The 22,221-nt window shown below is 50.7% G+C and overlaps 1 protein-coding gene across 3 annotated transcripts in view; it reads left to right on the top strand.

The window, feature by feature from the left end:
• The window catches only part of LOC142246135 (RNA exonuclease 5-like), an 86,127-nt gene that overhangs the window by 41,890 nt on the left and 22,016 nt on the right, over nt 1–22,221 (top strand). For all 3 annotated transcript variants that reach the window (XM_075319156.1, XM_075319155.1, XM_075319158.1), the window contains 7 exons: nt 12,994–13,105; nt 19,201–19,339; nt 19,419–19,513; nt 20,222–20,324; nt 20,407–20,528; nt 21,919–22,016; nt 22,101–22,176. In XM_075319156.1, the coding sequence (XP_075175271.1) occupies nt 13,086–13,105; nt 19,201–19,339; nt 19,419–19,513; nt 20,222–20,324; nt 20,407–20,528; nt 21,919–22,016; nt 22,101–22,176 (653 nt within the window). In that variant the 5' untranslated portion in view covers nt 12,994–13,085. The remainder of the gene's footprint in view (nt 1–12,993; nt 13,106–19,200; nt 19,340–19,418; nt 19,514–20,221; nt 20,325–20,406; nt 20,529–21,918; nt 22,017–22,100; nt 22,177–22,221) is intronic.

Here is a 22,221-nt window from a genome sequence, read left to right on the forward strand (position 1 = left end):
ATAATGGCTTAGTTATGAGTTGGAGTGTGCAATGCAGGCAGACGTGCTGCAAATGTCTTTGCACTAGTGTGACTAGACAAAAGTCCAATAGCCACGTTTAGGATGCCACTAGGTACACTGAGTGTTTGCTAGTATAATGGCTTAGTTATAATGAGTTGGAGTGTGCAATGTAGGCAGACGTGCTGCAAATATCTTTGCACTAGTGTGACTAGACAAAAGTCCAATAGCCACGTTTAGGATGCTACTAGGTACGCTCAGTGTTTGCTAGTATAATGGCTTAGTTATAATGAGTTGGAGTGTGCAGAGGACAGGAGGGTACAGTGCCAGGGTTGTGGGGCTCTGGGTAGAGGAAAGGAAGCCTGCCTTTCTATTCCCTCCTAATGGGGAAATGCAGCGACGAAATCCCTGACCTTAGCTACACAGACACTGTCTCTGTTTTCAGGACCTGTCAGCTATGGCTCTGACCCTGCCGTTACGAGCCCTTAAAAGGACTTATAGAAAGTGCTATCCCTAAGCTGTCCAGCACTGTGTATGGAGCGCATACAGCTGTATCGGCGATAGGACAAAGGACGGAGCTGCGCCAGTGATGTCTGACACCAAGGACGCAGAAGGCAGATAATGGCGTGCTGGAGGAAAATGTCCATTTTTATAATGCAGGGATATGTGACATGGACATCCTATCACACATGCCGTTGCTTCTCTGGCTAAAAGTCCACTTAGGCTGGTTTCACACTACGTCTTTTTAACATCCGTTAAAAACGTTTTTTTAACGGAAGTACGGATCCTGTGCAAATCCGTTTTCACTGCAATGCATTTTCAATGGACTCGCGTCCACCTCCGTTTGCATGCGTTTGCGTCCGTTAGACGCAGGATCCGTCCTTTTGCGTTATTTTGACATGTTTCAAAAACGCAACATGTAGCGTTTTTTGGCTCCGTCCAAGTACTGCAAATTGCTGGATCCTGACTATAGCGCACGCAAACGCCGGTGAACGCTGGCGTACTGATAGACAGGATCCTGCTTTTGTAGTCAGCATGCCCAGATAGTACTTCTTCTCATGGCCGGAACCAGTCTCTCCTCTCTCCTCTCTCCTCTCTCTCCTCTCTCCTCTCTCCTCTCTCCTCTCTCCTCTCTCCTCTCTCCTCTCTCCTCTCTCCTCTCTCCTCTCTCCTCTCTCCTCTCTCCTCTCTCCTCTCTCCTCTCTCCTCTCTCCTCTCTCCTCTCTCCTCTCTCCTCTCTCCTCTCTCCTCTCTCCTCTCTCCTCTCTCCTCTCTCCTCTCTCCTCTCTCCTCTCTCCTCTCTCCTCCATCCAGGACTGTATGCCGTTTTTTATCCAAAAAGAAAAAAAAAAATGACATGAGCTTCGCCATGTTTTTGTATGCTAGCCGGGTACAGCAGGCAGGTACGGCCTGCCCCCAACCCCCCGCTGCCTATTTGTACCCGGCTGGGAACCAAAAATATAGAGAAGCCATTTTTCTTTTTAATTATTTCATGAATTTCATGAAATAATTTAAAAAGAAATGACGTGAGCTTCGCCTAATTTTAGTGTCCAGCCGGGTACAACTAGGCAGCTGGGGATTGGAATCCACAGTGAAGGGTGCCCAAGCTTTCTGGGCACCCCCACTGCGAATTGCAGTCCGCAGCCACCCCAGAAAATGGCGCTTTCATAGAAGCGCCATCTTCTGGCGCTGTATCCAACTCTTCTAGCTGCCCTGATGCCGGGTGGCTAGCTAGGTAATAATGGAGTTAGGGCTAGCTGTATATTATCAGCTAGCCCTAAGCCCGAAATTCATGGTGTCACGCCAATATTACACATGGCCACCATGAATTTCTAGTAATGATAAAAAAAAAAACACAACACACAGAAAAATATTTTTATTAGAAATAAAACACAACACAATTAGTGACTCCATCTTTATTGAAATAAACCCCCCTCCGCAGTAATCCTGGGTTAGGGTCCCGCGCCGTCCAATCCGGATCCAATATCATCTGATCGGTTTGCTGGAAGGCAAAGCGATCAGATGATGTGTCAGGATCAAATGCCTGAATCACATCACACATCAGCTGATTGTATAAAAGCCGATTATACAATCAGCAGATGCATCAGTGCAAAAAAAAAAAAATAATAATACTCACTTATGTGCTGTGGTGATTACCGGCAGCTCCTGGAGCGATCGATTGGACAGGAGTCTGATCCTGGCCCATCACTGCAGGAGCTGCCGGTAATCAGCTGATGAAGTCCCCTGACGGCAGGATCAGCTGATAGCCGGCCGTGCGACACCGCGAGAATTACGATCAGCTGATGCGTCAGGTGACTGCATCAGGTGATCCACGGCCAGGTCCTGCAAGCAAGGTCCTGCCCCGGGGAGACTGCACACAGCCGGAGCGGCGGGACCGAGACAGGGGCTGGAAGCAGGCATGGCACCGGGACCCTGCAGACAGGTGAGCATGACATACACACACACATACACACACTGTATATACGCGCACACATACACACACACACTGTATATACGCGCACACATACACATACACTGTATATGCTGCTGTCTCTGTATGATTTCTCAGTGGATGCACTGAGATCAGAGGCAGGGAGGAGGGTTTGGGTGGGAGCAGAGTGGGTCTCTCTCTCTCTCTCTCTCTCTCTCTCGTTACGCGTGCACGCAGCCCGGCTCCTAGCAGCTGCAGACACTCGTAACCAAGATAAATATCGGGTATCCAAGGCCGATGTTTACCTTGGTTACCAGCGTCTGCAGCTGTCAGATGCCGGCTCCCAGTCTAGTTCCCCTCACTCCCGATCACATGACTCCAATGCCCGCCCCTAAACATCCAGTGCAGGATCCTGCAAAATAACATATGCGTTTGCATACGTTATTTGCTGTAAAAGCAGGATCCGTACTTCCGCTAAAAAAACGTTTTCAGCGGATGTTAAAAAGACGTAGTGTGAAACTAGCCTTAGCTGTGTGTGTGTCTGGGATTGGCTGACATGCTGGCCCGCCCCACAAGACGCACGCGCTTAGGGAAGGAAGACAAGGAAAAAAAAAAAAAATGGCGATCGCCATTATACAAACAGCAGTGATCTGAAGGCGATGTTCACGCACACTATACACTGAAATTTCATAATGGTGTGAGTCACAGAGTGACTTACACTATTACAGCGGAAAGCCAGCTAGGAATTAGCTGTTTTTTTGCTGCTAGAACCATTATCGAACGTTTCTAGAACTATCTAGCTTTTGCAAAAAGCTCGAGTTCTAGTTCGATCTAGAACAGGCCCCAAAATCACTCGAGCCTAGAACTGGAGAACCTCGAACCTAGAACCGCGCTCAACTCTAGTCAGCGCACATGAGTGATTATTTTCTCCGCCCTAATTGGACCGAGAAAACAATCGCAGCATGCTACAACTGTAATGCAAGACTCTCTCTTTTACCCATTCAAGTGTATGTGGTGAGAGAAAAATCGCACTGCACTTGCGGTACATCGGTGGACTACGGAGGAGAGAGGGAGAGAAATCCCTCCCACCACTCCTCAGTGCTGGCCCACCCCTCGAGTGGCGGACCGCCCCCCGCAGCTGAGGTCTGCTCGCACAGTCGGACCTCAGTCGCAGGGACACACGCATGACACTCAGCTCTGCTGTACTGAGCGTGAGCCGAGTGTAATGCGAGGGGATCACAGTAATCCCCATGTGGCCCCAGCCTAATCGGCCGACACTTGAGTCAGCTGATCTGAACTCAGCTGAACTCCTGTACACACAGCCCGCACACACAGCCTGCACACGGTCACATGTGATCGGCAGCAGGTAGCGACTGCTATTAAGGCTACATTCACATGACTGTTCCGTTTTTGCGGGCCACAAAAAACGGTCCTTTTGTTTCACGGATGCATCCTAGTGGCATCCATGTGACATCTGCGTGCCTTCCGGGTTTTTTTGCGGACCGCAAAAAACGGAAGCAGCAAGAAAGATAAATAGATGAGTAGATATAGAGATGGATAGATAGATATAGAGACAGAGGGATAGAGGGATGAATGAATGAATAGAGGGCTGGATAGATAGATAAGAAAGACATATATAATGTCCTACCCCCCTGCATATTCTAAGCTGGCATTCTTTTGTGACTGTCATGTGGCACTAAGGTGCTTAGTATTGTATTTAGCCAAAAAATAAATAAAAAAAAAATGACATGCGGTCCCCCTATCTTTTTGTAGCCAGCTAGGGTAAAGCAAACGGCTGCAGCCTGCAAACCACAGCTGGCAGCTTCACCTTGGCTGGTAATCCAAAACAGAGGCCCCCCACACTGTTATTTTAAATTAACTAAATAATTTAAAACAAAAAACACGGGGTCCCCCGAAATTGGATCACCAGCCAAGGTAAAGCGGACAGCTGTGGTCTGGTATTCTCAGACTAGGGAGGTTCACAGTTATTGGACACTCCCCAGCGTAAAAATAGCAGGCTGCAGCCGCCCCAGAAGTAGCGGATCCATTAGATGTGCCAGTCCTGGTGCTTCGCGACAGCTCATCCCGTTGCCCTGGTGCGGTGGCAAACGGGGTAATATATGGGGTTAATACCAGATGTGTAATGTCACCTGGCATCAAGCCCTGGAGTTAGTAATGTCAGGCGTGTATCAGATACCCGACATCACCAACCCAGGCAGTAATAAAAATAAAAAATAGACAACAAACACATTTTTATTTGAAAAAACACTCCCCAACACATTCCCTCTTTCACCAATTTATTAGAAAGAAAAACAAATCCAGGTCTGGTGTAATACAAGGGGGTCCCACGATGATCCATACCATAGTCAATGTCCCAGTCAATGAAGAACAGAATGTTCCCTATTTGCTGGGAGAGCCGTGCAGTGACCTGAGCTAACATCAATAGGTCAGCCCAGGTCACTGCAGGGCATGACGAGTGCTGCTATCAGGAGGTGAGCGAGGTATATTACCTGCGATGATCGCTGAACTCCTGACAGCAGCGCTGTCACCGAGTTCAATGACCGCCGCCTTCACAAACAAAGTATCGCGAGCAGCCCGTGACGTTACCATTAGTCAGTCTCGGGTCGACAGCGAGAGGTGATGTGACAAGCGGCGGGCATAGAAGGCAGTGACGACCGCTGACGTCAGGAGGGCAGGACTTCATCACCGTATGTAATGAACTTACTAACCTCCTGACGGTAGTGCTTGTCATCCCTGCGGCTGCTGACACTGCAGTGCGGGCCGCTGCTGACACTGCTGAGCAGGCAGCCGCGGGGCTGGGGCTGGAGCGGGACACTGACTGCACGGGCACCCAACGGAAGTCACATGGAAGTGCTTCCGTGTTGCTTCCGGGAATTTTGCGGACCCATTGACTTGTATTGAGTCACGGTTCGTTATTACGGAACAGAATAGGACATGTTCCATAATAACGGAGCGGACATACGGCATCCGATGTGTTTTTTTTTTTTATTGTAGGATCGGATGCACATGGAAGTGCTATCGTGTGCCATCCGATCCTACACAAAAGACATTGAAAAGATGGTCCTGTCTGTGGGGCCGCAAAAAAACAGGAACTGACCAGGACAAACGGAACGGTCATGTGAATGAGCCCACCTGCAGCCATTGCAGCGTGTGCGGGCTGTGAGATCAGGAGTCAGCTGACTCCAGCGCCGGCCGATAAATTCTGTGTCCCGTTGCAGAAGGATCCGGTAAAATAACGGTTGCATGCGCTGCACATTTAATCCACAGGATCCGGTCATATGCGGTTTGCGGATGATACGGACGACACACAGACTAGGCAAGAGGAAAAAAAGCAATCTCATCACCCCCTCACTTTTTTTTCCCCAATTATTTTTTTCACATGTTGCGCCGGCTAATAATCATAATTTCTGTACACACACACACACACACACACACACACACACACACACACACACTTTCTTCCCCTGGTTGTGTGCAGAGCTGGCAGCTTCGGATGTCTCTGTGTGATTTCTCTCATCCACACAGGGAAGAGGCAGGGAGGAAGCTTTGGGTGGAGAGCTGAGGGGGGTGTTACACACAGTGGGTGTTGGATAAGCTAGACACCGCCCTAGAGCCACAAAGAATTCTGGAACTTGTAGGAACTGAACACAGGAAGTCAGAGGAGAGATTAACCCCATCAGAGCTGGAGTCAGCAATGAGCATGTGCTGCTAGTGCACAATAAAACCTAATTTCTTTGTCGCTCCATTGGGAGACCCAGACAATTGGGTGTATAGCTTCTGCCTCCGGAGGCCACACAAAGTATTACACTTTAAAAAGTGTAACCCCTCCCCTCTGCCTATACACCCTCCCGTGCATCACGGGCCCATCAGTTTTATGCTTTGTGTTGAAGGAGCTACACATTCACGCAAGCTCCACATTTTAGTCAGCAGCAGCTGCTGATTATATCGGATGGAAGAAAAGAGGGCCCCCACAGGGCCCCCGGCATGCTCCCTTCTCACCCCACTAAGTCGGCGGTGCTGTTAAGGTTGAGGTACCCATTGCGGGTACAAAGGCTGGAGCCCACATGCCGTTTTCCTTCCCCATCCCTTAGGGGCTCTGGGAGAAGTGGGATCCTAACCGGTCGCCATTCACTGGGACCGGGCTCCATCCGTAGCCCCTGGGGGAATCTGACGGACAGGAGACTGGGTATCATCAGGGACAGGGCCCTGCATCTATAAGGTACTCTGTGTCCCCTTGGGGACGGTGCATGCAGCGCCTGTGTTACAGACGCTGCAGCGGCTGCTGTGTGGTTTGTGAGACCGGGACTACCGCGCCGACCGCGCCTGTTTGCCGGCCGCGTTATTAACTTTAGTCCCCGGCTTTTGCGGCCTAGTACCATATACTCCCGCCCCCGGGCCTGCCAGTCAGGGGTAAGGGCGGGACGGCCGACTGGACGTCGGCAGTGAGGGCTGGAGCATACTTTGGTATCCTCCTCCCCCCTCACTGAGCACTGTGGGGCACCAGATTCCCGCACTTTCTTAGGCACGCCCACGGCTCCCTCCTCCCCTCAGAACGCTGGCAGCCATTGTTATAATCACTTCTGCCGGTGGAGGATTTCAGAACGAGCTCTGCAGCTCTGGGAGACCCAGGCAGGGAATCTGGTGGACACACAACCGCTTTGGGCGGTCGGTAAGCCACACCGGTTACAGGTGCTGGCCCCCCTTGGGTGCCGAAGTGTGTGTATATATATATATATATATATATATATATATATATATATATATATATATATATATATATATATATATATATATATATATATATATATATATATATTTATATTGTATACTTTTTCTCTGTTCGGTAGCATTATTTGCTTTTGGCTATATACCCTCACTGATTGCTCTAAGAGGACACAACAGCATGTCGTCCGCAAAGAGCAAGGGTGCCAAGGCACAGGCTTATTTTGCAACCTGTACCTCTTGTGCGGCTATGTTACCTGCAGGTTCCACCTACCCTCATTGTGTGCAATGCTCGGCCCCTGTGGCACTCACTCAGCCGGAGCCTCCGGCACTGGTGGGACCCTCGGCTCAGGTAGAACCGCCGGCTTCCACTGTCCAGATGGCAGGGACAGAGTTTGCAATTTTGGCTGAGAAACTCTGAGTCGCTTTCACATTCCATGGCTCAGTCTATGGACAGATGGTCTGCTAAGATACTAGAAGCTTTGCAGTCCAGACCGGTAACACAGGGCCAGGGCACTGTGTGTTCATCGCCCCCAGGCCCCTCTCGGTCGGCACAGCAAAGTGCTCCTGGGGTGGCACCCAGGTCCCACGGTGAGGACTCCGACACGGACCGCAGCCCCAGATCGGCTAAGCGGGCTCGCTGGGAACCTTCCCCGACTTCATCACGCTGTTCGGGGTCTCAGCATGAGGACTCTCTGGAGGATGAAGCGGAGGTCGCAACTCAGGGCTCTGATCCTGACGTTGCTCTCAATCTTGATACACCTGAAGGGGACGCCATAGTAAATGACCTTATAACGTCCATCAACCAGGTGCTAGACCTTTCTCCCCCAACTCCACCTATAGAGGAGTCGGCTTCGCAGCAGGAGAAACACCAGTTTAGGTTTCCCAAACGTACACGGAGTGCGTTTTTCGATCACTCTAACTTCAGAGATGCTGTCCAGAAGCACAGAGCATTTCCGGACAAGCGCTTTACTAAGCGCCTTAATGACACACGTTACCCCTTCCCCCCTGACGTAGTTAAGGGTTGGGCTCAGTGTCCCAAGGTGGATCCTCCAGTCTCCAGACTGGCGGCTAGATCCGTAGTATCAGTGGCAGATGGTTCATCGCTCAAGGATGCCACTGACAGGCAAATAGAGCTCATGATGAAATCCATCTATGAAGCCATAGGCGCGTCTTTTGCTCTGGCCTTCGCAGCCGTGTGGGCACTCCAAGCTATCTCAGCTTGTCTGTCTGAGATTAATGCGGTCACACGTACCTCTGCTCCGCAGGTTGTGTCTTTGACTTCTCAGGCGTCGGCCTTTTCGTCCTACGCCATGAACGCCGTCCTGGACTCTGCGAGCCGTACAGCGGTAGCATCCGCCAATTCGGTGGCAGTCCGCAGGGCCATGTGGCTACGCGAATGGAAGGCAGACTCTGCTTCCAAGAAGTTCTTAACCGGTTTGCCATTTTCTGGCGACCGTTTGTTTGGCGAGCAATTGGACGAAATTATTAAACAATCCAAGGGAAAGGACTCGTCCTTACCCCATTAAGGAATAACGTTTGGAACTCCATTCTATGTCTGAACTGGGTGCAAAAAACCTAAAAAACATCACTATGGGGAGATAAGGTATGCACACCAGTGACTATGGAAGGGGAATACATGCAATAGCAGAAACTGCCGTGTGAATACTGACATGAAAAATTCAATAGCTATGTGTAAGAATGAAATGTGAAAAATGGAACCTGCATTACTGCCATGAATATATGAATAAAGAGAAATTTAGCTACTGAATTGATCAATGCAATAGAGCCCCAACACTACGCCAAAGTATTTCTCTACGGCAGTAATGCAGGTTCCATTTTTCACATTTCATTCTTACACATAGCTATTGAATTTTTCATGTCAGTATTCACACGGCAGTTTCTGCTATTGCATGTATTCCCCTTCCATAGTCACTGGTGTGCATACCTTATCTCCCCATCGTCCTTACCCCAGTCCAAACCAAACCGACCTCAGCAACGAAAGATACAACCGAGGTTTCGGTCCTTTCGGCCCTCAGCAAGGTCCCAGTCCTCCACGTCCAACAGGTCACAGAAGGGCCAGAGGAACTCTTCTGCATGGCGGTCTAAGTCACGTCCTAAAAAGACCGCCGGAGGAACCGCCTCCAAGGCGGCCTCCTCATGACTTTCAGCCTCCCCAAACCACATCCTCGGTCGGTGGCAGGCTCTCCCGCTTTTGCGACGCCTGGTGGCCACATGTCCAAGACCGATGGGTGAGAGACATTCTGTCTCACGGTTACAGGATAGAGCTCAGTTCTCGTCCTCCGACTCGTTTCTTCAGAACATCTCCGCCCCCCGAGCGAGCCGATGCACTTTTTCAGGCGGTGAACACTCTGAAGGCAGAAGGAGTTGCGTTTCGCCATCGGGGACGAACACCTTCAGTTCGTGGCACTGCCCTTTGGCCTGGCGACAGCCCCACGGGTCTTCACCAAGGTCATGGCAGCAGTTGTGGCGGTCCTACACTCTCAGGGCCACTCGGTGATCCCTTACTTAGACGATCTCCTAGTCAAGGCACCCTCCCGGGTGGCATGTCAGCACAGCCTGACCATTGCTCTGGAGACTCTCCAGAGGTTCGGGTGGATCATCAATTTCACAAAGTCAAAATTGACACCGACCCAATCACTGACGTACCTCGGGATGGAGTTTCATACTCTTTCAGCGATAGTGAAGCTTCCGCTGGACAAACAGCGGTCGCTACAGACAGGGGTGCACTCTCTCCTTCGGGCCCAGTCACACCCCTTGAGGTGCCTCATGCACTTCCTAGGGAAGATGGTGGCAGCAATGGAGGCAGTTCCCTTTGCGCGGTTTCATCTGCGTCCACTTCAATGGGACATTCTCCGCAAATGGGACAGGAGGTCGACGTCCCTAGACAGGAACGTCTCTCTTTCACTAGCAGCCAAAACCTCTCTTCAGTGGTGGCTTCTTCCCACTTCTTTGTCGAAGGGAAAATCCTTCCTGCCCCCATCCTGGGCTGTGGTCGCGACGGTCGCGAGTCTGTCAGGGTGGGGAGCGGTCTTTCTCCACCACAGGGCTCAGGGAACCTGGACTCCGACAGAGTCCTCCCTTCAGATCAATGTTCTGGAGATAAGGGCAGTGTATCTAGCCCTAAAGGCGTTCCATCGGTGGCTGGAGGGCAGGCAGATCCGCATACAGTCGGACAACGCCACGGCGGTCGCGTACATCAACCACCAGGGCGGCACACGCAGTCGTCAAGCCTTCCAAGAAGTTCGGAGGATTCTGCTGTGGGCGGAAGCCACAGCCTCCACCATCTCCGCAGTTCACATCCCGGGCGTAGAAAACTGGGAAGCAGATTTTCTCAGCCGCCAGGGCATGGACGCAGGGGAATGGTCTCTTCACCCGGACGTGTTTCAAGAGATCTGTTGCCGCTGGGGAACGCCAGACGTCGACCTAATGGCGTCTCGGCACAACAACAAGGTCCCGGCATTCATGGCACGGTCTCAAGATCACAGAGCTCTGGCGGCGGACGCATTAGTTCAAGACTGGTCGCAGTTTCGACTGCTTTATGTATTTCCCCCTCTGACAATGCTGCCCAGAGTGTTACGCAAGATCAGGTCCGACTGCCGCCGCGCCATCCTCATCGCTCCAGACTGGCCGAGGAGGTCGTGGTACCCGGATCTGTGGCACCTCACGGTGGGTCAACCGTGGGCACTCCCAGACCGACCAGACTTGCTGTCTCAAGGACCATTTTTCCATCTGAATTCTGCGGCCCTCAACCTGACTGTGTGGCCATTGAGTCCTGGCTCCTAGCGTCCTCAGGGTTATCTCAAGAGGTCATCGCCACTATGAGACAGGCCAGGAAACCAACGTCCGCCAAGATCTATCACAGGGCTTGGAGGATCTTCTTATCCTGGTGCGCTGATCAGGGTTTTACCCCCTGGCCGTTTGCCTTACCCACTTTTCTTTCTTTCCTTCAATCAGGAATGGATAAGGGTTTGTCTCTCGGCTCTCTCAAGGGACAAGTATCGGCGCTTTCCGTGTTTTTTCAAAAGCGTCTAGCCAGGCTTCCGCAGGTCCGCACGTTCCTGCAGGGAGTTTGCCACATAGTCCCACCTTACAAGCGTCCTCTAGAACCCTGGGATCTTAACAGGGTGCTAACGGCTCTTCAGAAACCACCTTTCGAGCCGATGCGGGATGTCTATCACGCCTTTCGCAGAAGGTGGCATTCCTAGTGGCAGTCACATCACCTCGGAGAGTGTTTGAGCTAGCAGCGCTGTCATGCAAAGCCCCCTTCCTGGTGTTTCACCAGGATAAGGTGGTTCTGCGTCCGGTCCCGGAATTTCTCCCTAAGGTGGTATCCCCTTTTCATCTCAATCAGGATATCTCCTTACCTTCTTTTTGCCCTCATCCAGTTCACCAATGTGAAAAGGATTTGCACTTGTTAGATCTCGTGAGAGCACTCAGGCTCTACATTTCTCGCACGGCGCCCCTGCGCCGTTCTGATGCGCTCTTTGTCCTTGTCGCTGGCCAGCGTAAGGGGTCGCAGGCTTCCAAGTCAACCTTGGCTCGGTGGATCAAGGAACCGATTCTTGAAGCCTACCGTTCTTCTGGGCTTCCGATTCCTTCAGGGCTGAAAGCCCATTCTACCAGAGCCGTAGGGGCATCCTGGGCACTGCGGCACCAGGCTACGGCTCAACAGGTGTGTCAGGCGGCTACCTGGTCGAGTCTGCACACTTTCACGAAACACTATCAGGTGCATGCCTATGCTTCGGCAGATGCCAGCCTAGGTAGGCGAGTCCTTCAGGCGGCGGTTGCCCACCTGTAAGAGGGGGCCGTTCTTCGGCTCTTTTTAACGAGGTATTCTTTTACCCACCCAGGGACTGCTTTTGGACGTCCCAATTGTCTGGGTCTCCCAATGGAGCGACAAAGAAGGGAATTTTGTTTACTTACCGTAAATTCCTTTTCTTCTAGCTCCTATTGGGAGACCCAGCACCCGCCCCTGTTCCCTTCGGGCTGTTGTTCTTTTGTGTACACATGTTGTTCATTTTGAATTGTTCTTTTGGTTCATGGTTTCAGTTCTCCGAACATCCTTCGGATTGAATTTACCTTAGACCAATTTATAAGTTTCCTCCTTCCTGCTTTGGCACCAAAACTGATGGGCCCGTGATGCACGGGAGGGTGTATAGGCAGAGGGGAGGGGTTACACTTTTTAAAGTGTAATACTTTGTGTGGCCTCCGGAGGCAGAAGCTATACACCCAATTGTCTGGGTCTCCCAATAGGAGCTAGAAGAAAAGGAATTTACGGTAAGTAAACAAAATTCCCTTCTTTGCTGAAAAAGCATAATAGATGTGTTGAGGGGCACATATTAGCAAGATTTATCAGAAAAAAAAAATCAGTTTTGGTAACTGGACAACTTCTTTAAAGCCTTTTTTACAAAATAGTTTAGTAGCTTAAAAAAAATCTGAATTTTATAAAGAAAAATAAAACTAAAAAATTGCTTTGTCGCAATTTTGTTAGACCTGTAATTTTAATTTTATTTTTCAGGGAGGAGGGACACTGAGGAGTTGTATATTGGCTTGTTATGAGTAGTATGAGATCAGGGAGGAGGGACACTGATGGGCTATTAGCATGTACTGTGCAGTGTGATATCAGAGAGGAGGTACACTGAGGAGCTGTCAGCTTGTACTGAGCGGTGTGAGATCAGAGAGGAGGGACCCTGAGGAGCTGTCTATTAGTTGTCATGTGGCTCGTTGCCCTATGGCGGCCATGTTGATCTAATAGACAGTTTCATAGATTTCTGACACCAGTATTTCTATATCCGCAGTGTTTGACCTGTAAAGGGCACGAGCTGACCAGGGTGTCATTAGTGGATGCACAAGGCCAGTGTATTATGGACTGGTGAAGCCGGATAGTACCATGATAACTTACAAGACCAGGTATTCTCTCTATTCTTACATACATTCTGTCTTTCTCCTGTAATGATCTATGGTTGGCTTAATAGATTTTTTTTTAACAAAATGGACGACATGTTGACTTGCAGATCAACCAATGACTTAAAATTTTGGGCTGTTCCGCTTATTACTTTACAATGATGGCTCTGACGTGCTCTGAGAATCTGGAATATTTGTCTCCATGGTAACAGACTACAAACAAACCTTATGTAGTCTGGACCTGCGCTCCTATACCTACTTATTAGTAATATGTACATAAAACGTTGTGCAGGATAAGAAAACGTGGATGATTTGTCAAAACCGCCACATCTGTCCGTGGGTTGTGTCTGGTGCTGTAGTTCTGCTCCATTGAAGTGATTGGGGCCGAGTGGCTTTATTACATAGAAATAAAGGGCAGGTATGAAGCTGTTTTTGGAAGAACCCAACTGTGTTTTACTAATTCTGTGCATCCCTGTTAAAGGTAATGTTTTACCATGGCAAACTCTCAGTTGCCTCAATGATCTGCTTATTAAACTATCTGCAAGGAAAATACAGTGTGCCAGTAATGTATATGAATGGCTAATGTAATACGTGGACAGGCTGACTGATGAGAAAGTGGCTCATTTATGCCACTGCTCATTAGGTAGAAGAGAAATTACTTAGAGGTTGTCACGAACCACCAGGGAGGGTCACTCAGAAATCCCCCGTGCTGGCCACCAATGTCACGATCGGGGGGTAACAAGTGGGGGTCACCCCTCCTTTATACCTCCCGACCGACAGACAGAGCACGTGACGCGCTCTCTAGCGCCCCTCTTATAGTCAGGCCAATTATGGAATTGCCCGACAATAAGCAAGGAGGCCGCTATACTACTTATGCCGATTATTGAAGGGTCCCCGGTGAGAGTAGGGTAGATATTCCCCCGACCTCCACGGGCGGAATATATAAAATCTCCCCGAATCTCACTGGCCTCCCCACAATACTCCTTGGCACAACTCGCTGCCACCAACCGCTTCACGGACGTGGGATTCAAGATCGAGATAACAGAACAACCCAAGATTAATTATATATTTTAATCGGCCGAAGCCACACTAGAAACTACAATGTATACAATACGGGATCTACAGAATATACATAGGTCAGAGTACAGTTACAATCAAAGCATGGTTTACAAACGGGCATACACAGTTCCAGCAGTTACCTTGTGCGTCTGGCCACAGGGGGGTGCCGTGGACCAGGTTTCCAGGATCTTCCTCACATGTCTTCCCTGACCAGACCCCCGAGCAAAAGAACACTGGGAAATGGCCGAAGTAGGGTTATCAACCTGGGCAAATCCAGGTCCCCTCCTACCTTAGTGACCTCACAGGGAAGCACTGCCACTCCCCCTGCATTGAGTCAGAGTAATATCCCAGAAGGGGCTATTACCTGCAACTCCGGACTGGGAGGTCCGATCGGGATGGTTCTGGTGCCATCAGATCCGCCCGGGTCCCCTCTGCATTTTGAGTCCAAGCACGACTCATTTACCGGACTCCTACTAGCAGTTTTCTATATCTCGCCGCCCCAGGGTGCCACATAGACGTCGAGGATATGCACAGATTCGGCTTGAAGTCCCGATTCTAACGATGTAGGAGGTGTATGGCTGAGACGCACGGTAATATCATAACTGGGTATGATATTACGGAGCCAGCAGTATGCTCTCCTGCGGGGACTAGCTACTTTTGGTTTTGCTAGGTCCCTGCCCACTCTCTTTGATGAGTGGACACAGCTCCCAGGGGGTCTTCCTCTCTCTGTGTTTTAGAGGCCTGAGAGAACAAGCAATCTCCATATCAGAGGAGATGGCTGTTGGAGGTGTAAGTGGGACTTCACACCTTTCCAGATGCTGGCATCTGAGAAGTACCTCTGTGTGTGAAGGGACAAGGGAGGGGGGTTGCCCTCAGGGGGGTGATGAGAGAAATGATGACTGGACATCATCATTCCTCTTAATATCCCAGGATTTCCCTCACAGAGGTCCTGTCACCAGGCCAAAAGTAACCAATTTTTTCTTTTTTTTTTTTTTAATTCTGATGCTCCCCTAAGTTTTTCGTTTTTTTTATTTTAAATCCACAATACAGCATGGGCCTTTTTATTTGGTGTAATTTTTTTATGGTCTTTTCTCCGGGACCACGCGTGGGGCCGTGTCTCGCGTGGGGCCGTGTCTCGCGTGGGGCCGTGTCTCGCGTGGGGCCGTGTCTCGCGTGGGGCCGTGTCTCGCGTGGGGCCGTGTCTCGCGTGGTAACTTTCTGTGGTGGGGCAGGGGATCCATTTGGGGCTTGGCTCGCGGGGAGGGAGGATTATTTTTATTTGGTGTATTTTCTTTATGGTCTTTTCTCAGGGGGCGTGGCTCGGGTGAATCCCAGGGGCATGGCTCACATGGGATCCCCTAGGGCAGTGATGGCGAACCTATGGCACGCGTGCCACCAGGGGCACGCTGAGCCCATTCTGGTGGCACGTGTGCTGTCGCCCGACCCTGCAGGTTTGATCTGCTAGTGCAGTGGCGCCGGCAGATCAAACCTGTGTTGGAGCGGAGGAGACATTTCTCCTCCGCTCTGACACTCCTCCTCCCCTAGGCTGCAGTGGGTTGCCTAGGAGACGGAGGAGCGTCGGAGAGCGGAGCCAGCGCCGTCTGCTGGCCGCGTGGGAACTGAGCAGCGCGCAGCGGGGGAGCGTGTGCAGGTAAGTTGTGTGTTGCTTTTTTTTTTTTTTTTTTTTTTTTTTATAACTCGTGTGCGGCAGCGGCAGCGGCAGCATGGGGTGGGAGAGGGGGAACGCACATGGCAGCAGGGGGTGGGAGAGGGGGAACGCACATGGCAGCGGGGGGGTGGGAGAGGGGGAACGCACATGGCAGCGGGGGGGTGGGAGAGGGGGAACGCACATGGCAGCAGGGGGGTGGGAGAGGGGGAACGCACATGGCAGCAGGGGGGTGGGAGAGGGGGAACGCACATGGCAGCTGCAGCATGGGGTGGGAGAGGGGGAACGCACATGGCAGCAGGGGGGTGGGAGAGGGGGAACGCACATGGCAGCAGGGGGTGGGAGAGGGGGAACGCACATGGCAGCAGGGGGGTGGGAGAGGGGGAACGCACATGGCGGCAGCAGCAGCATGGGGTGGGAGAGGGGGAACGCACATGGCAGCAGGGGGGTGGGAGAGGGGGAACGCACATGGCAGCAGGGGGGTAGGAGAGGGGGAACGCACATGGCAGCAGGGGGGTGGGAGAGGGGGAACGCACATGGCAGCAGGGGGGTGGGAGAGGGGGAACGCACATGGCAGCAGGGGGGTGGGAGAGGGGGAACGCACATGGCAGCAGGGGGGTGGGAGAGGGGGAACGCACATGGCAGCGTGGGGTGGGAGAGGGGGAACGCACATGGCAGCGGGGGGTGGGAGAGGGGGAACGCACATGGCAGCGGGGGGGTGGGAGAGGGGGAACGCACATGGCAGCGGGGGGTGGGAGAGGGGGAACGCACATGGCAGCGGGGGGGTGGGAGAGGGGGAACGCACATGGCAGCGTGGGGTGGGAGAGGGGGAACGCACATGGCAGCAGCAGCATGGGGTGGGAGAGGGGGAACGCACATGGCAGCAGGGGGGTGGGAGAGGGGGAACGCACATGGCAGCAGGGGGGTGGGAGAGGGGGAACGCACATGGCAGCAGGGGGGTGGGAGAGGGGGAACGCACATGGCAGCAGGGGGGTGGGAGAGGGGGAACGCACATGGCAGCAGGGGGGTGGGAGAGGGGGAACGCACATGGCAGCGTGGGGTGGGAGAGGGGGAACGCACATGGCAGCGTGGGGTGGGAAACATGCGTGCCAGGATGGGGGAAACATGCGTGCCAGGATGGGGGAAACATGCGTGCCAGGATGGAGGAAACATGCATGCCAGGATGGAGGAAACATGCATGCCAGGATGGGGGAAACATGCATGCCAGGATGGGGGAAACATACATGCCAGGATGGAGGAAACATGCATGCCAGGATGGAGGAAACATGCATGCCAGGATGGGGGAAACATGCATGCCAGGATGGGGGAAACATACATGCCAGGATGGAGGAAACATGCATGCCAGGATGGAGGAAACATGCATGCCAGGATGGAGGAAACATGCATGCCAGGATGGGGAACAATGCATGCCAGGATGGAGGAAACATGCATGCCAGGATGGAGGAAACATGCATGCCAGGATGGAGGAAACATGCATGCCAGGATGGAGGAAACATGCATGCCAGGATGGAGGAAACATGCATGCCAGGATGGAGGAAACATGCATGCCAGGATGGAGGAAACATGCATGCCAGGATGGAGGAAACATGCATGCCAGGATGGGGGAAACATGCATGCCAGGATGGAGGAAACATGCATGGCAGGATGGGGGAAACATGCATGGCAGGATGGAGGAAACATGCATGCCAGGATGGAGGAAACATGCATGCCAGGATGGAGGAAACATGCATGCCAGGATGGAGGAAACATGCATGCCAGGATGGAGGAAACATGCATGCCAGGATGGAGGAAACATGCATGCCAGGATGGAGGAAACATGCATGCCAGGATGGAGGAAACATGCATGCCAGGATGGAGGAAACATGCATGCCAGGATGGAGGAAACATGCCTGCCAGGATGGAGGAAACATGCATGCCAGGATGGAGGAAACATGCATGCCAGGATGGGGGAAACATGCATGCCAGGATGGGGGAAACATGCATGCCAGGATGGGGGAAACATGCATGCCAGGATGGAGGAAACATGCATGCCAGGATGGAGGAAACATGCATGCCAGGATGGGGGAAACATGCATGCCAGGATGGGGGAAACATACATGCCAGGATGGAGGAAACATGCATGCCAGGATGGAGGAAACATGCATGCCAGGATGGAGGAAACATGCATGCCAGGATGGAGGAAACATGCATGCCAGGATGGAGGAAACATGCATGCCAGGATGGAGGAAACATGCATGCCAGGATGGAGGAAACATGCATGCCAGGATGGAGGAAACATGCCACGATAGGGAACATTTACCAGGAAGGGGTACATTTACCTGGATGGGGTAAATTAACCAGGATTGGGAACATTTACCAGGAATGGGGTACATGCCGGGATGGGGGAACATTTACAAGGATGGGCAATATGTCAGGATGGGGTACATTTACCAGCATGGGGGAACATGCAAGAATGGGTAACATTTACCAGGATGGAGGACATTTACCAGGATGGGGCCATGATGGGGACAAATATACCAGAATGTAGGAAATCTATATCAGGATGGGGGACATGTTTACCAGGAAGTGGCCGAGGAAGGGGACAGAACTACACAATGATGGGGAGGGGAGCAACTCGTACGTCTTTATGGGATTTCGAGATGTTCAGACTTTGAAATGTAGATGTGGATTACAGGTGACATCTGAATCCATTCCAGGCTAAAATCTCTGTCTAATATGCTGCAATTTATTTCCAGAAAGATCAATCCAACTGCTGTGTCTGGAAAGGGCAGGGGCTCAGCGTCCATGTGTGGTAAGCATGAGCGTGATGCCCCCTGCTGAAGAGAAGACGGCAAAGGTAAGATTACAATCAATTCTTTATATAATAGGATTAGTTGGCACTTCGGAAAAAAAATTGGGTTTAGGGCTACAGTTTGGGCACTCGGCCTGTAAAAGGTTCGCCATGACTGCCCTAGGGTGTGGCTCGTGCGACGGGGGATCCTTTCGGGGCATGGCCTGCGGAGCGATCCTCTGGAGCAAGGCTTGCGAGGATCCTCCTATTCGTGTCTTTAGGCTGTTCTGAGTAATTGATCTGTGAGCCCCGTCCTCTTATAAAAGCCATAACAATTAGCACAAAAAAGAGCATATTTCTGGAACCGCACAGCAGATAAAGAGGTGTCACTCGGGGGTGTAGCGGGAATAAAATATGACCAAAACGTGGCCTCTTTGATCTGGTTACCGTTCCTCTGTAGTAACATGGCCGGAGCTCTGTCTTACCGAAATGACCCTGTTAATACCTAAGTAAATGTTCCTGAAGAGATTTTCTTCTTTCTGTACAACACAATCTCTCACATTTGTGTAATTTATGTGCGGTCAGGCTCTCGAGGATCACTAAAAAGAAGCTTCATCCTGTAAAAACCAAACTGAAGGATGTCCAGGAAAGAATAAAAGCTCTCCTTCCTCCAGACGCCGTGTTGGTGGGACACTCGCTGGAGAACGACCTGCGAGCTTTGCAGGTGAGCGCTCACATCGCACCATTCGTGTGTATGGAGCCGGCAGTGCGACCCTGACCATTGTTTCTTTCCTTTTTTCCAGATGATACATCCAAATGTTATTGACACGTCCATCCTTTTTGCACGAAACCCAGGAAGGAGATTCAGATTAAAGTTCCTGGCGCAAGTGATACTAAAGTACGAAGCTTCACGTTCTATCTCCCTACAGGCTTGTTATGTCTTGGTTCGGATTTCTGCCCTTACGTCTTGGGTGGGCCGATGGAAGCCTGGCATGCATGACTTAAATGCCACTATTATAGATTGACAGCTGCATTTAAGGAGCTAACATTGGCAATTAGAGCTGCTTTGAGAGGCAGATGCTGGCTGTGTAACTCAGCTGGCATCTGCCCGGAGCGGTGCAGACTTAGCTCCTATAACCCTTACCGATATACAATGTATGTCGGTCAGTGGTTACAGAAATATGCCTCTTATCATATACTGATTATTCACTCTCAAAACTGCTCCAATCTGTCTACAGTTCTGTCTTCACAGAGTGATCAAATTACACCTTCTGCCTATAGAAGTGTATGGAAAGGGAATGAGGGTGGATAATAAGCCAAGTACACAAAGAGAAGCTGCTGAGGCTTCTAGTGACAAGAGCCTGCAAAGGGGAACACTGCTAAATAATGCAGGGGTAAGGGGCAGGAACGGCACAACCTTTTTTTATTGTGGGGGAGAGCTCCTGCTGGAGTCAGTTGCCTTACAGGGAACACGAGCTTAGGTGTGGGAAATAATTTCGTGGACACACAACAAAGAATTCTTTATATTTATTTTTCACATTTTTATCTGCAACATGAGACTTTTTGTACCATGGTATACCACGATAATATGATAGTGTTCTTGCAGGAGAGAGATTCAGCGTGCAGACGCGAATGGCCATGACCCCTCGGAGGATGCCGTGGCTGCTCTGAACCTGGCCCAGTATGTAATTCAGCATGGGCCAGAGAAGGTGAGAGTCTTGGCCGTGCCTCTGTCCCCCGTGCAGCGTCCGTCTCTCCGCATTATGTGCTTCATTACTATTTCTTTTCTAGGTTGCAGATATTAATTTGGAGGAAATATTTCTAATGGCAAATAATCTGCATAGTAGAGGAGGAAATCCAAAAACCTCTGAGATCAAACCAAATAGGATCCATCCTCCACCGCAAGGACCGAGGTAAGAGCTGCATCAGTGGAGGACTCGGCGTATTCATTTCTATATGCTCCCTGCAATGGCACTATAGAGGAATTAAAGGGAACCTGTCCCCAGATTTTTCCCCTATAAACTTCGCCCACCACCAGTGATCCCCTATATACAGCATTCCAGAATACTGTATATAAGAGCCCAGGCTGCCATTTCTAACATTAGAAAACAGCTCCTATTATACTCACCTGTGTGATGGTCCGGTTGAATGGGCTTCGCTGATCTCGGTCTGGCACCTCATCTCTTCCTTCCATTGCCGCCCACCTTCCCCACACCTGTGCATTACAGTGCTTTGTTCTGCCCTCATCATGGCAGAGAAAAGGGCACCTGTGCGGGAGCGCAATGGGGACCTCTGTGTGGATGATGTATGACGCATCATCCACACGGAGCTGGGAAGGAGGACGGAGAGCACACAAGATGGAGGAGGCGCCGGACTGAGACCAACAGTGACCATCGGACCTGATGGCCGGCAGGTGACTATAATAAAGCTGATTTTTACGTTCTACACAGCAGCCTGGGCTCTTATATACAGTACAGTGGAACCTTGGATTACGAGCATAATTGGTTCCAGTAGTGAGCTCTTAAATCAAGTTACTCTTATATCAAAGCGAATTTTCCCTAAGGAAATAATTGATACTCAGACAATTCGTTCCACAACCCAAAAATCTTTACTGTATTTACACAAACTTATTACAATAATACAAAATAATGTGCTTTATTCATATAAAATTATTATTGTACAGTAAAAGCATATAAAACAAATTAAACTGCACTTTATCTTACAATAGAATTGTTGGTGTGTGAGAGGTACAGTATAAGCAATGTGTGTACTGGTTAGCAGAAAGAGTACAAAACTGTATCTACAAATGCAAATTGATAGACATGTTATATAGTATGTACTGTACAATGAGGAGTTGTTACTCCGAAACACATTTCATTTTTCTCTGACGCCTCATTGGGGGACACAGTACCATGGGTGTTATGCTGCTTATCCATAGGAGGACACTAAGATGCAAAGATGTTAGCTCCTCCCCTGCAGTATACACCCCCTGGCCCAGCAAGGCTACTTCAGTTTTAGATTAGTGTCTATAGGAGGCACATCTCTGCAGACTACTGCAGCAAGAATTTTTTGTTTTTAGAGGGCAACAGTTTCCTTCAGGGGCCGATTTCCAAAAATCATCAACAGGCGGGAACGCGGAGTGTTGCCTCCCCGTACCCCATTCCTACGATGCTGGTTCCTTGGCTGTTACTCCTCAAATCTTCAAATATTCCTTCAAATCTGAGTATTAACCTTGTGGCCCAAAAAGCTACCTGTTTTGCAAGCACCCTGGAGTTGTAATGTCATGTGTTTTTACATTTACAGCTGCTGGGACCTCCCAAGGCCACCAACAGACCAGCCAGTACCGCAAACCGGACACGTTGGTGACGCTGTGACCGCCATCTGGGACCTCCTTCAAATCTGTGAGTATTAACCTTGTGGCCCAAAAAGCTACCTGTTTTGCAAGCACCCTGGAGTTGTAATGTCATGTGTTTTTACATTTACAGCTGCATTATGTCACAGAGCCGTGGTGCCGGAGCCCCCCCGTCCCTGCCAAGTAAACCTTCTTCCCCTTCAATTGATGTAAGTAAATGTTTAATGACAAATTGGTACTGCATCTGAGACTAT

Source organism: Anomaloglossus baeobatrachus, chromosome 7 (assembly GCF_048569485.1).
Source record: "Anomaloglossus baeobatrachus isolate aAnoBae1 chromosome 7, aAnoBae1.hap1, whole genome shotgun sequence".
Taxonomy (NCBI): Eukaryota; Metazoa; Chordata; class Amphibia; order Anura; family Aromobatidae; genus Anomaloglossus; species Anomaloglossus baeobatrachus.